The sequence below is a fragment of the Perkinsus marinus genome (genome assembly GCF_000006405.1).
Source record: "Perkinsus marinus ATCC 50983 genomic scaffold scf_1104296958444, whole genome shotgun sequence".
Classification (NCBI taxonomy): Eukaryota; Perkinsozoa; order Perkinsida; family Perkinsidae; genus Perkinsus; species Perkinsus marinus.
The window spans coordinates 9,207-22,097 of NW_003206792.1; the positions used below are offsets into that span (position 1 = coordinate 9,207).

The 12,891-nt window shown below is 48.5% G+C and overlaps 5 protein-coding genes across 5 annotated transcripts in view; 3 read left to right on the forward strand and 2 right to left on the reverse strand.

The window, feature by feature from the left end:
• Positions 1–349, reverse strand: part of Pmar_PMAR008285 (aspartyl-tRNA synthetase, putative) — a gene marked incomplete at both ends in the record, with an annotated part of 1,025 nt that extends 676 nt beyond the window's left edge. Inside the window, 2 exons of the mRNA XM_002774292.1 lie at positions 38–187; positions 236–349. Of these exons, the coding sequence (XP_002774338.1) occupies positions 38–187; positions 236–349 (264 nt within the window). The remainder of the gene's footprint in view (positions 1–37; positions 188–235) is intronic.
• A 799-nt stretch (positions 350–1,148) lies between these two features.
• Pmar_PMAR008286 (hypothetical protein) lies at positions 1,149–3,779 on the forward strand (the record flags this gene model as incomplete). The annotated part of the gene is made up of 14 exons (XM_002774293.1): positions 1,149–1,289; positions 1,336–1,463; positions 1,513–1,594; positions 1,636–1,745; positions 1,809–2,019; positions 2,071–2,212; positions 2,424–2,508; positions 2,557–2,708; positions 2,754–2,808; positions 2,854–2,986; positions 3,037–3,117; positions 3,166–3,252; positions 3,298–3,384; positions 3,441–3,779. The coding sequence occupies 14 exons, from the start codon at positions 1,149–1,151 to the stop codon at positions 3,777–3,779; spliced, it is 1,833 nt and encodes a 610-aa protein (XP_002774339.1).
• A 124-nt stretch (positions 3,780–3,903) lies between these two features.
• Positions 3,904–4,960, reverse strand: Pmar_PMAR008287 (RNA methylase, putative). The gene is made up of 3 exons (XM_002774294.1): positions 4,391–4,960; positions 4,101–4,345; positions 3,904–4,051 (listed from the first exon to the last, which is right to left on the reverse strand). The coding sequence occupies exons 1-3, from the start codon at positions 4,937–4,939 to the stop codon at positions 3,958–3,960; spliced, it is 888 nt and encodes a 295-aa protein (XP_002774340.1). The 5' UTR covers positions 4,940–4,960; the 3' UTR covers positions 3,904–3,957.
• A 2,505-nt stretch (positions 4,961–7,465) lies between these two features.
• Pmar_PMAR008288 (Alpha-1,3-mannosyltransferase ALG2, putative) lies at positions 7,466–11,213 on the forward strand (the record flags this gene model as incomplete). The annotated part of the gene is made up of 22 exons (XM_002774295.1): positions 7,466–7,504; positions 7,528–7,601; positions 7,645–7,754; positions 7,804–7,913; positions 7,957–8,072; positions 8,229–8,352; positions 8,394–8,530; positions 8,638–8,838; positions 8,873–9,000; positions 9,056–9,192; positions 9,480–9,575; positions 9,607–9,667; positions 9,845–9,916; positions 10,056–10,165; positions 10,208–10,273; positions 10,314–10,411; positions 10,458–10,551; positions 10,602–10,674; positions 10,725–10,844; positions 10,909–11,002; positions 11,049–11,098; positions 11,146–11,213. 22 exons carry the CDS (start codon positions 7,466–7,468, stop codon positions 11,211–11,213), a joined length of 2,178 nt encoding a protein of 725 aa, XP_002774341.1.
• A 190-nt stretch (positions 11,214–11,403) lies between these two features.
• Positions 11,404–12,542, forward strand: Pmar_PMAR008289 (coatomer delta subunit, putative; the record flags this gene model as incomplete). The annotated part of the gene is made up of 8 exons (XM_002774296.1): positions 11,404–11,491; positions 11,545–11,654; positions 11,699–11,764; positions 11,813–11,910; positions 11,957–12,050; positions 12,101–12,173; positions 12,224–12,388; positions 12,439–12,542. The coding sequence occupies 8 exons, from the start codon at positions 11,404–11,406 to the stop codon at positions 12,540–12,542; spliced, it is 798 nt and encodes a 265-aa protein (XP_002774342.1).
• Between the last annotated feature and the right edge of the window lie 349 nt (positions 12,543–12,891).

Here is a 12,891-nt window from a genome sequence, read left to right on the forward strand (position 1 = left end):
CCTTCTGGTCCTTCATGGTGGCATCCAAATGCGTTACCTTAGTGAACTTACGCCCGAGGGACTTCACTTGAGATTGGATAAAAGTATGGCCGAATTTCTGGTCACCAGTGACCACCTCTGAGTAGGGTACATCAGGACCTTCCAAACGGCGCTTCTCCTCAGCTAGACGGGCGGCCTTGGCCTCCTCCTGATACAGGCAATAACCATACCATAACACGACCACATCGTCTCCTACCTTTTGTCGCTTAGCCTCTTCCTTGGCTCTCTTCTTCTCTAGCTTGGCAAGCTCCTTCTCGGTGAGCTCCTCCTTAGGAGGTTGCTGCTGCTGTCCTTCCACTGGACTAGACATGTTCGATATAATCAACTTCTTGTTGATGCCAATAGATGCCTTTGAAAAGGAGTAATAAGCCATACCCACTCAAGGGTAGTTACCTCCCATATTCTCCCAAGAGAGATGTCCCGACTCAGCGGCCTCCCCCAGTAGATCGGTCGCTGCTGTCGAGACACCACTCCAAGAAGTCTACCGAATTTCGTGCAGATTTCACTAATGATACTTCGATCGAATTACAATAAGAAAATCAATCCCTACAAAGTAACGCTTATCCACGCTATAGCACTTCTAAGAAACTTTATATTGCAGTCGCGCGCGCCATTATAATCGACTGTGTGTCATTGGAGAGAAATGCAGCTTGGTTATCCTGTCCCATCTCATCGTTGTCGATGCTACAGTCAAGGCTGGGAACCCAACTATTTCTCTCTAATGCCCGAGTATCTCAGAGGCGTACCAGTTGAGCTTATCACTGGACGGATAAATGATTTACTTTATCATTCTTCCTTGAATTCTATGCTTTACCGTAAATCACACAATTCAAGGAAGACTGATGAGGTTCAAGAAGCTTCAGAGATACGGTTACCTTATATACCACTTTTATAACAGTTCGGGGATCTGGCTGCCCTGTCGGCTTCCAAGACGAGTGGTATGAGGGTTCCCTCTACCACGCCGCGAGTTCGATTTATCCTTTTCCTTGAATTTTGTACTTCCCATATCACCCACAATAGGACTCTCAGGGGCTGTACCAATAACCGTACACGCTGACTCTTCTACACCAGTTTGATCAGTCTTAGCTACAGTAGTAAATTGGTTGGATATGTCCACAGTAGCCGAGTTCCCTCCAGAGAGGTCTGTGCCTCTCACTGAGGAGGCTCTAGCTCTCGAGAAACGACTCATAGAAGAAATTCAACAACTAAACACAACAGAAGACGCGATAACATTCCTTCGCCGAATTATTGTAATACCATAAATCGAGCAACTCGCCATGCCATCGATACGTTCAGTCGGAACTTCGTAGCAACACCACTCTACGCCAAGTTGCCCCCGGCCTTCTCAGTCCTCTGATGGATCTGGCCAAAGGGAACCTCCTTGAGGAGTCCCAGGAGGGCAGGAAGATACTAAAAGATACCATGTATGTCGGGAAGCCAGAAGTCGACGATGATGCTGTTGCCTGTCCTCAGATGCGAGATAGCAGTCGTATCCCGTCCTCGAGAGTGCTACACCTTCCTTATGGAAGCACTATCCCTTCTACCCGATAGAGAGGTAATATCAACTTCCATGCTGTCCTATCATACACCAGTCAGGCTCGAGGGACCACCACTACCACCTTTGTGGCCGCAGCAGCTCTATTGCGGGGCCTATCACGCCTCATGGTCCGGGTAGAGTCGGGCCGTATGAAAAGCGATAGAGCAAGGTGATAGGGTCTTCCCAATAGGCTCCTTCATAACGTCTATAGGCGTGCATTCTCTCACCTCAGGTATCTAGTCGGTATAGTAGCGATGATACAGCGTAAGTTTTTCGCCCAACCCAAGGACGGCAGTCCTTCGTATTGGAATGCTTCCAACGACTGTGAACTCCTAGAGGAGATCTGTGGTGCATGTATAGAGCTCATCAGCACCTATGGATATGATGCTAAGGTCGGTGCTGCTTTACAGGAGGATCCCAAGGAATCTTCATGTCGACTAGAGGTACTGACATGGTCTTGGTTAGGAGATGTTCTCAACCCTTAGTCCCATCAGGTTCTAACATCATTAGCGTGCTTGGTTTCAGAGGAGCTCTGTCGTAGGGTGTCCAAGAGCAGAGTAGGTCTGCCCCTGCTCGGGGATAGTCCAGAGGAATACAAGCTACAGGACAACACTGTTGGCAAGCTTCTCAACGATGGTACTGTTCTGGTGCTGTTTCCTCACCTGTTTACTGACTATTCATAGGAGTTCATATACGAATTGGGAGAATATTTACGAGGAGTGTGCTCAACCTAACAAGAGTTTTCCAAAATTTCTTCAGAATTTTGATATTGTCACCAACACATGTGGTTGACCATGTGCAAATTTTACCACACTCTCAGTAGTAGTGTGGTCTTATCCCATCTCAGTGAACTCTGCCGTCTACCACTCCTCGGGTATACTCCAGTACACCTACAATAGAATCCTCACTCTAGTACCGCACGAGGAGACGGGGTGAGGCTATCTGCTACTACTGTCGTAGTGAAGATAGATGCAACACAGGTTGATGCAGAGTAGTGACGGTGTGAGCGCGCTGGATATGGCCCGGTCGAGGTTGGGCTGGCTGGTCTTGGCCTTTGTGGAGCGCCCGAGAGGATCTCCTGTCTGGATGCCTCTAGTCTGGTCGCATGCAGTATACACTCATATTTTCGCATGTAAAGCAGTTTATGCAACCATCACGTTGACAATTATTTTCACAGGTACTGTACAGCTCCTCTTTGAGAGTAACGATATCATAGCGATTCGAAGTGGCCTGTGAGTAACCTCTCGAGATGCCTATCCCGCACATACCTTCCTCAGTCGCCTCTTTGGTAAGGAGCTGCAGGGACATCTCCCTTACCAGAACTTCATCGAGGGCACACGACAGCGTTGGAATCCTGGTAATCTCTTCCGCCACGTGCTAGAGATTGCTATCACTAGTGACGAGGCTATGGTAGTAGTAGTGGTGGATAAATCAGGACCCAATGAATCGGGTGTACTCAGATGACCCTGGGAGAGCGTCAGAGGATGTACACCATTGTGGAGGGGGACCTTAGGACCTTACCAATAGAGGAAAGACTGGAGGTGGGTGGTTTAGGCTGGGGATGCTCAGGTCGGACGGTGTGATGGTAGACCTATTATCAAGTAGAGAAGACCAGTAGAGTGGACCAAGTGGTAGGTATTATACTCAAGTTATATGAGGATGATTGGTGGAGTGAAGTAATAGTAGTTGCTTCTCGCGATGGGGTTTACACTACACTGTAGGTCCTCCAACAACCTGATGTGGTACGGCTCAGTTTAGTAGACAAGTTTACTCAGGCTATACAGACTGCTCTCACTGGCGACTTCAAGGTAGTAGTAGTAGTAGTAGTAGTAGTAGTAGTAGTAGTGTTGCATTTCGATGTTAGGTGGTGGACGGTACTGATACCATCATTGGAGCTGTTAATTGGTGTATAATGATATGGTTGGCGGACCCCATCAATAACGCTACGGCACGGCATATAAGATCCTCTCAGTGGCTTAGTGGAGTTGTCACTTCCCTGGTAGAGGGTGTGGCCAGCCAGATCGATGCTGAATTGAGGATAGTAGCCGAGGATAGTGCCGATGAGGAACTGAAGGGTGTGGAGATGAGCCGATTACAATTGGTGGCGGCCACTGTGGGGAGGCTGAGAGAGTTGCTAACTACAAACACCTTGGCAAAGGATGTTGATGATGATAGTGTTATAACAGATATAAACAAATCCTAATTTATGGTTTCTGAGGTTTCGAAGTTGTGTTGTTACGATGTTAATTATCACGAATACGCAACAGGAGAGTAATAATGGTAGAAGGAACGTTAGCCGACGAAGACCTCAAGAGGTCCACGCCTTCCAGGCTGGAGATAGTGACTAGTAGATTTCGGTGAGAGTATAACTAAGTGTACCATTACTCGGCCTTCTTATGCTTCATAGGTCGGTATTGACCAATGACCACAGCATGGTCTCTGTGGTAGGGCTCCAAGGTGAGCTGCTCCTTGGGTCTGAGGGCAGAGGGGCAAATGATGAACTCTACCGGGCTCGTGTACTTACCTCAGCTTGTCCTTCTTAAGCTTCTCAATCTCACTAGCGAAGACGGCCTCGGGGGCAGCAGTAGAATCGACACAGTTAGCCTTGATGGAGATGATGTACCATCCATTGTTCTTGAGGAACTGCTGGGCGTTGACAGCAACGATACGGGCCTGGTCGGGCTGGGCCACATCGGCGAAGATGACGTCTACCATGGGGACGAGCATCCTGTAACGGAGGGGCTGACGGGCATCCTCGATGATGGGGACCTGATGAAGGGGATAAGAGGGAAGGAAATACCTTAGAGGGCTTACGATGTTGGGACGCTTCTTGGCCATGTTGGTGAGATCACGACCAGGACGATGGGCGAACTCAACACCATAGACGCATCCAGTGGGGCCGACCATATCGCTGACGTGGGAGACGGTGGTACCAGAGGCAGCACCCAAGTAGAGGACCTTGCTGCCAGGCTTGATGGGCATGTTGGCAACACCACCGACAATGGTAGCACCCAACTTGGAACGGAAGGGGTTCCATACACGGTACTCGATCTTCTCGGGCTGGTCTTGGCCTTCTACTGGCTTCTCAACGGTGATACGCTTCTCACCATAGACGCTCTCACCGGGGGCCATGTTGCGGGTTAGGAGAGCCTCATCCTTACCACGGGATACGAAGCAACCCTCGAAGCGATGGGGCTCGACGATGACCTTGGCGGGTCCCTTATGGCCTCCCTTGCCCTTTCCTCCCTTGCCCTTGCCCCCCTTGCCTTTACCCTTACCCTTGCCGCTCATACCCTTTCCCTTGCCCTTGCCTTTGCCGCTCATGCCCTTCCCTTTACCCTTACCAAAGCTGCCACCTTTCATTGTGGAATCAAAGTCACTACTGAACAGCAATGGCGGTGCCTTTATTATGCGGACTGGCTAGTCACAAGAACAATCACGAGATCGTATTCTAGCCTCATCTAAGGGGACATCATCGTCCTCAATAGTAGAAGGACTCAGTTCACGTGAAACCACCATCACTGTTCCCAACTCAACGAACATCCATGAAGTCGTAAGGTGTTCACAGCCACAGCTCTTTTACGACGCGGAGCACCAGGTTTCGCCAACTCGCCAAACTTGGCGAAACCTGTAACCGAATGGTCAAATGACTAGTCGGCAAAATCCTTTATAACCCCCTCGCAGACGGAATTACAGCGCATTGGTATCTGTAGCGAACAGGTTTCGACGAAATTTTTGGTATGACCGTTCACCAAACTTTCGAATTCGCTCGCCCGTACGCGCAAACCACCTTCATAGCATGTAATTTGCCTACAAGGGGTGGTCCAAATCCGTTTCTGTGCAGGATAGGACCATAATTTTGGCTCTGTTAGGCGAATACTTTCAACACAGCCAAACTAAACCAGGAATCAGCGAATTTTTCGTCGTAAATGGGGTCATTCAGAATTTGCCAACAAACTAATTTTATAGGTGAAAGCTCTTGTACACGCATGATTTGCCTAAAACTTGTGCGTATTCAGCTTATAACCACTATTCGCCGTAAATTGTCGCCGAAACATGTTTGCTGATTTTCATGGCTTGACAGAATTCCGCGGATGACGGTTGCGTCAACTTGGCAGTTTTTGGTTAGAGTCTCGCTTCGAGACTTTTGAAGATGATATTCAAGTTCATGATGAGTTGTTCATCATATCAGATCATTTCCTACAGATGACCATGGGACTTTCGTTGACTTCCGACTTACATGAAACACCGTGACATAATATTATGACTATAATATGGATGCGAATACTCTTCACTCGTTTCAGACTGAGCTTCGGGAACATCTTCTTGAGCCAGGCGTCTTGACGTGTAACCCGACACACATCACGTGTCGGCCGAGGTGATTGTTACGTCTTAGATCCTACGAGAGTTGTAATGACATCAGATCGTAGAGATCTTATCTCGCTTGCGTGCAGAATGCCAAGTTCTTGCCTTGTTGGTTCCGAACCAATGGTTCGTGACTCGCTGTTAGGAAGGTATGCACTAATTTTGTGGTTGAGTATCTTTCATTTGTGTGTAAATATTTGATAATTCGGTGAGTGGGCTTTTCCGTCGTGTTAATGTGTCTTTTGTCTTTCCCGGAACTTCAAACGCAAAACAATGACAATACGCAGAATAAACTCAATCAATTGAAATCAGATGGCTATTGTCAGCACTTCTACTTTCTAGTATTTCATACACCACTTACCAATAACTTGTTTACAGTGTAAACTTTACACTAAAATTTCAGTAAGATTCCACAACGGAATCAAGAATATCAATACAAGACTGAGACGGAACCACCAGTGTTGCACTGCAAGTACAGAGACGTAAGATCTACATGGACCGTGGTAACTCATTCATAATGTATTAAGATTCTTTCCAAATGGGAAACGTGACGTACGGGACCCATAAGAGAGCGTGTCACGTCACGAATGAGGGACGAAAATGAGAGAGGATGGAATAAGGACATGTATATGTGTAAGGCTTACACTGGAAGCTGGACACAAGATGAGGCTGTGGTCAGACAGACGAACTATCGTAGTTCGGCACAGAACTAACCTCACCATATTTGTTATCCACCAACTCCATAAACTCAAGACTGTTAGATACTGAATCGGACTCAGTAACGTTACACGACCCATTAAGGATGAATGAAAACAGTGAAACATGTGATGAGAACAGAGTGATGACATGTTTATATTATAAACTTCACAGGACTAACAATTGGTCCATAAATTGTTTATAACAATTTATTTACACTTCGCTCCGCTGGTTACACAATTTCTTGAATGTTGGTATAATCTGTGTCTTCCGACGACTAGGCAAAACCCGTATACTCATAAATCATGCCAAGTCGCGGAAATCAGTATTCAGCAAGAGTTGCTGAATTCCTTCATACGTAGGTGTTATACCAACCATTTTCCCGCCGCCAACCAAACGTTCTTTCACCAAGAACTCCGCCGTTTTCTAGTCTTGTATCGGAAACGCCGACCCGGTGTTATCAGCGTAATATCCCGTATTTGACCGCTTTTCTTGGTGTTTGGCAAATGAAATCTGTGCGGTGGTTACTTGGCGAAATCCGAGTTGGCGAAACCTGTTACGCCCTTACGACGGAGGACGACGAAAGCGCACGCCCTGATGATCGATTATTTTTGGTCCCAAAACTCATGGTGAAGGACGGAGCAGAACCTTTACGAGTGGTAGGTGGGGATATCAGGCTTGTCGATACCCCTACCCTCTTTGGGCGGCCTCTGTGATACAATCCTGTAATGGACAAGGCGAAAAGCGACTGAATTTTACCCCTGCAAAATGAAGTTTCAGTAAAGGAGCACCTTGGCTACCCTCGTACTGCCTGAACCGATGACGTTCATGCGTTACATGAAGGGTCTAGGGCCTGCATGGGGACATGTGAGCTCTGGTTGTTTGGATAGGTATTCTTCCACCTAGACTTGGGCATCGGTGGGGCTGAGAACCTTGTAGTGTCAGCAGCAGAGGGCCTACAACGGTAATAGAAACAACTGGTAGGGTCAATGCAGTAGGCGATTCAGGTTAGGGCATAAGGTGGAGTTTTATACCTCCCATCACGACCCACAACACTGTTTTCAATCGACTAGGGATGGGACGCTCAAAGTGACTGTCGCCGGAGACTGGCTGCCTCGTAAGTATCTTGAGGTTGCCTGTGGAAGATACGGAATAGGTCCAATTAGGCACCATATTTGGCCACTTCACTGTGGTGTGTGCTATCCTCCGCATGGTCTACCTCTGTCTGTACGCATTCATATCTGGAGCCCGATTCGATGTAGCTATTAATGACCAGGTAAATGCACTGAATACGACCATGTGGTTGAGGCCACCTTCAGGTTTCCTTTATAAACCCTCTACTGCGCCTTATCGCGCCACGGGTCATCTTCTATTGCCATTTCCCTGACCAGCTATTGTGTGCTGATCGGACCCTCGCCTTGAAGCGGCTCTATAGGTAGTAGCCCTGTAGTGGAGGCATACAGTATGATATTCGTTGTGGTTGAAGCTCGGTACTGTTTAGTGATTTGGTAGTACTTGTATGAAAAAGAGCAGGCCTAGAGAATGTTCCATGTCGCGCGCCACGAAATTGTATTGGATCGCCATCGAATAGGTATCCAGTGGACCGTATGGAGGAGTTAACCACAGGACTAGCGGACTGTATTGCCGTTAATAGTCAATTTACTAAGGAGACTACTAGGAGGACCTTCCCATCACTGAAGGGCAAGGAGCTCCGGGTAGTAGATGATGCAAAGGCTATTGAGGATGGTGATGGTAGGTGGTGTACCCTCCTGTGGACCTTACTGCTACTGATGCCTTCCTCGCCAATGGACCACGCATCCCACCTAAGGACGAGCTGGATCCAAGCATCGCGGCAGAGCTGGTCAAGAGCGGCTTCTATGTGTCTCTGAATAGGTAGTAGTAGTAGTAGTAGTAGTAGTAGTAGTAGTAGTAGTAGTAGTAGTAGTAGTAGTAGTAGTTGTTGTGAAGTGGAGGGAGTGTGGTATGTGGTATTCGGCCAGATATGAGCGTAAGAAGAATATTGCCTTGGCTATTGTGGCTTATAAGCTCTTTCTTGAGTCCTCTGATGCATCTGCTGTTGACATCGATTCACTTCCCCGTCTAGTAGTAGCTGGTGGTTACGACTCCCGGGTTCGAGAAAATGTCGAACACTATAGTGAACTGAAGGTGATACCATCTGAAAGTGTTGCTCTCTTTGACGGGTGTCTTTCAGGAGAAGGCTCGAGGGATGGGAAGGGAAGTCATCTTCCTACGTTCAGTCTCGGACGGTGTGAGGCTGTGGCTTCTGCGGAATGCCTTGGCCACTTTGTACACTCCCAGTAGGGAACACTTCGGTATAGTTCCATGTGAAAGCATGGCATTAGGTAGCCACTCTGGACCTTTTCTGTATCTTGTGTGGTCAACCTAAAGATACCTCAGGCACCCCTGTCATCGCTCCTCGTAGTGGTGGACCTCTGGAGAGTATCTGTGATGGCAAGACTGGACGACTCTGCCGTGAAGGCCCGTCCGAGCCGTATGAATTCTGCAGAGCTATGAAAGAGTTCCAACATAAGGATGTAGTAAAAACTTCAATTCCCATTGAAGTTAGTTTGACCATCTTTTATGGTGGTAGTCATATTTTCGCTCATACTAATATCATTGGAATTTCGCTCGTTTTACGTGAAGTAGCGTAGAACACGATACTCGCGATATGAAGTAGTCGTGAAATCTATTTTTCACTAGTGTTTCTCGTATCACGGGCGAAACTCCATCATAGGGGTGGTACTATGAGAGCGTATGCCCCCGCCCCCGTGTTGGCACTTTTCTAAAGCTAATGTCGTTGGAGTGTATGGTATCGTCACAGGCCAACAGAGGGAAGGTCTGTGAGGACTGGGTACGGCAGAAGTTCGGTCTAGAGCATTTCGCTGGAGAGCTGGATAAGGTGAATCAGTCTTTGGGGGTAGTGGGAAGAAGCTCATCGTCATTTGTAGATGGTCCGGGGTTGTCCTGCTGCTACTGAAGATACTACCAATGCTTGTGACGGGAAACCTCGTAGTAAAAAAGCGAAGCGAAGCGGCGGGTATCCGAGGCGCCGATGATGATGGTGATTCAGTGATGATGATTTTCTGAAGTCTTTGGTGTTGCGTTGAGTGACCTGATGTGAAGGGCATGTCTGTGGCAGTTTTTGAATCTTACATTCCCTGAGCGGTGATATGGTGGTGTTATCAGCCGCCATAGTATCGGACCAGAAGGTCTTATTGGCCAGGCAGTTCGTTGACGTGACAAGGCTTAGGATGGAGGGTGAGGAAGAGGGGCTGTGGGGAGGGGGATGGTCTCTGTACTTCTAGCTCGGCAGTTCGTCGACATGCCTAGACTACGAATTGAAGGTTATTTTCTCCAATCGTGAATCGCTAGGCTCCGCTGAGTGGTCTGTATGTAGGTCTACTGGGAGCGTTCATGAAGCTGGTAGAAAATCAGAAGTCCGATCACACCTACATCGAGACGGAGAATATTCGTTATGTTTATCAACCCATAGAGCAGCTCTACTTGGTAGGCAGTAGCAGCAGCTGAGTGGACGTATATGGGAGTTAGGTCCTTTTGACGAGCAGGGAGTCTAATATTCTCGAGGACCTTGGCACGCTGAAGCTACTCACGACGGTACTCGCTGCTTACTCTAGGTTGATCACAATCATTGTAGGTTGTCCCCGAGGTTGTTAGGAATACTATTTGTGAGGAAACGGTGTTGGACAACGCGTTTGATTTGGTGTTTGCCTTTGACGAGATCATTACGTTTGGGTAGGCGACTGTAGGTCGACGGAGGTGAGGTGATGCTGTTGGTTAGGTATCGAGAGGCTGTTACTCTATCTCAAATAAAGACCTATACCGAGATGGACTCCCATGAGGAGAGATTGGCTCAGATGATTGAACAGAGCAAAGTAAGACGGCTTGGTAGTTGGCCGGGCTGATGAGGGAGGGCTCATGTCAGATGAATGAGGCCAAGGAGGTGGCTAAGAAGAAGCAATTGGAGTTGGCTAGACTACGGGCCCAACAGGCTAAAGGTATTCACAATTGGGTGGTGACACTCTAGCAGTTGGTTGGTGATGGTCAGAGGAAAGGCTACGGGCCCGTATGATGCCCTCTGGGGCTGATGATTCCCCGACGGGCTTTGGGAGTGACAACGTCTTGGGTCGTTACGAGGGGGAGGAGGAGAGGGGTCCTATAGGGGGCAGTAGTAGTCAGAGGTTTGAAGGTCGGAGTGGTCGTTGGAGCTCGGTCGGATCTTGGGCCCTTAGGTGGTGGCTTCACCAGTGCTGCTGTGGACATCCAACCATCTGGAGCTGATGACCGATATGATGGATCCTTCCCGATGGCTGGTGGACCTAAGAAGTAGTAGTTGGTCTCGGTGATGCACTTGGTAGATTGATGCCTTCAGGGGGTTGGTCCTTGGGCGCAAGAGGGGCCAACAGGGAGGAGGACCTAATGGTAAGTGACCATCCTGGACAGGGCTCGTCGTCTGCTTATCGATTCAGCTATCGCCCCTACCCTTGGTGAGATGATGGCGATGACTGCCCGGCCTGGGGAGCAAGGGCTAGAGTGAAACCATGATGAGTCATGATGGCGGCTGGGCTACTCTATTCAACACCGTATAGCAGTATAGTGTATTTTTTGGTTGCAGTAGTAGTAGAAGCGCCCTTTTCCCTAGGAGTCTTGTGGCTGTGGAGTTGCTGGTGGTTGTAGTTCTAATTGGAGTTACTTGTTTTTTCTCCTACGACTAACATCCATCGTTAATGGTAGTTTTATCAGCAGCAGTGGTTTCCAAGCAGAAGACACTTCTAGCTCGGCAGTTCGTCGACATGCCTAGACTACGAATTGAAGGTTATTTTCCCCAATCGTGAATCGCTACGCTCCGCTGAGTGGTCTGTATGCAGGTCTACTGGGAGCGTTTATGAAGTTGGTAGAAAATCAGAAGTCCGATCACACCTACATCGAGACGGAGAATATTCGTTATGTTTATCAACCCATAGAGCAGCTCTACTTGGTAATTGTAGAGTGGGGTTTACTGAGGGGTACGCTGCGGATCAGGTGCTTATCACGACGAAACAGTCGAACATTCTAGAGGATCTGGACACGCTCAAGCTGTTCACTAACGTAATGGTCAGAGGCTGTAGTGGGATGATGACCAGTGGTTGACCGCAGGTGGTGCAGGAAGTAGTGAAGACCTCAGTAACGGAGGATGCTGTTCTGGATAACATCTTCGATCTTGTATTTGCGTTTGATGAGGTTGTCAGCTTTGGGTAGGCGACTGTAGGTCGACGGGGATGAGGTGATGCTGTTGGTTAGGTATCGAGAGGCTGTTACTCTATCCCAAATAAAGACCTATACCGAGATGGACTCCCATGAGGAGAGATTGGCCCAGATGATCGAACAGAGCAAAGTAAGACGGCTTGGTAGTTGGCCGGGCTGACGAGGGAGGGCTCATGTTAGATGAATGAGGCCAAGGAGGTGGCTAAGAAGAAGCAACTGGAGTTGGCTAAACTACGGGCCCAACAGGCCAAAGGTATTCACAATGTGTGTTCATCGTGTCTAGTCGGACATACTCCTTTTCAGAGGCGAGGCTCCGTAGTAGTCGACAGGGTTATTCCACTGCCGAGTCCCTCACTACCCCGAGTGGGTTTGGTAACGACACTGCTGTGGATGAGTTCTCTTCCATCGGTGGTGATGATTTCGGTGTACCTCGGCCGGTTCAACAGCAACAGCAGCAGCGATTTCAAGGTTACCGGCGGCCCCAGTTCGCATCGCTTGCCTAGCGCGTCCCTCCCCAGGTGGTGGATTCACTTCAGCAGCGGCAGGGTCGGAGGGTTCATTGAATGACTACTACCAACAGCAGCAGCAACAGTCGTTCGCATCAGGAGCCCCTAAGAAGTAACTAGACCTCGTGGTTGTCGAGTTGCGTGGATTCTGTTATTTTCAGGGGTCTGGTCCTGGGCAGGAAGAGACGCCAAGCTCCGATAGGTGGTGACATTTATTCGCGTAGGGGCCGCTGAGTTCCCTCTGTGTTAGGTCAGTTGAGTGGAATGACGATGAACGATCAGCCCAACGACATGGGCGGCCTGGAGTAACTCAGACAAGTGACGATGATGGTGATGATGATTTACGACACTGTTGTTGTTATTGTCTTATTTGTGGTGATGATATTTCTACACTTAGTGGTTTTGGATTGTTGATTGAGGAGGTGCCGCATGGGTTCGGAATGTGTTGGGCGGCATTCTTTCTAG

What these genes read in the sequence shown, in the direction of transcription:
- Pmar_PMAR008287 (XM_002774294.1), bottom strand. Translation starts at nt 4,939, where the DNA reads ATGAAAGGTGGCAGCTTTGGTAAGGGTAAAGGGAAGGGCATGAGCGGC. An exon ending in CCAAGAAGCGTCCCAACATC is followed by an intron (nt 4,346 to 4,390) that starts GTAAGCCCTCTA and finishes CCCCTTCATCAG; the next exon opens with GTCCCCATCATCGAGGATGC. An exon ending in CTTAAGAAGGACAAGCTGAG is followed by an intron (nt 4,052 to 4,100) that starts GTAAGTACACGA and finishes CTCTGCCCTCAG; the next exon opens with ACCCAAGGAGCAGCTCACCT.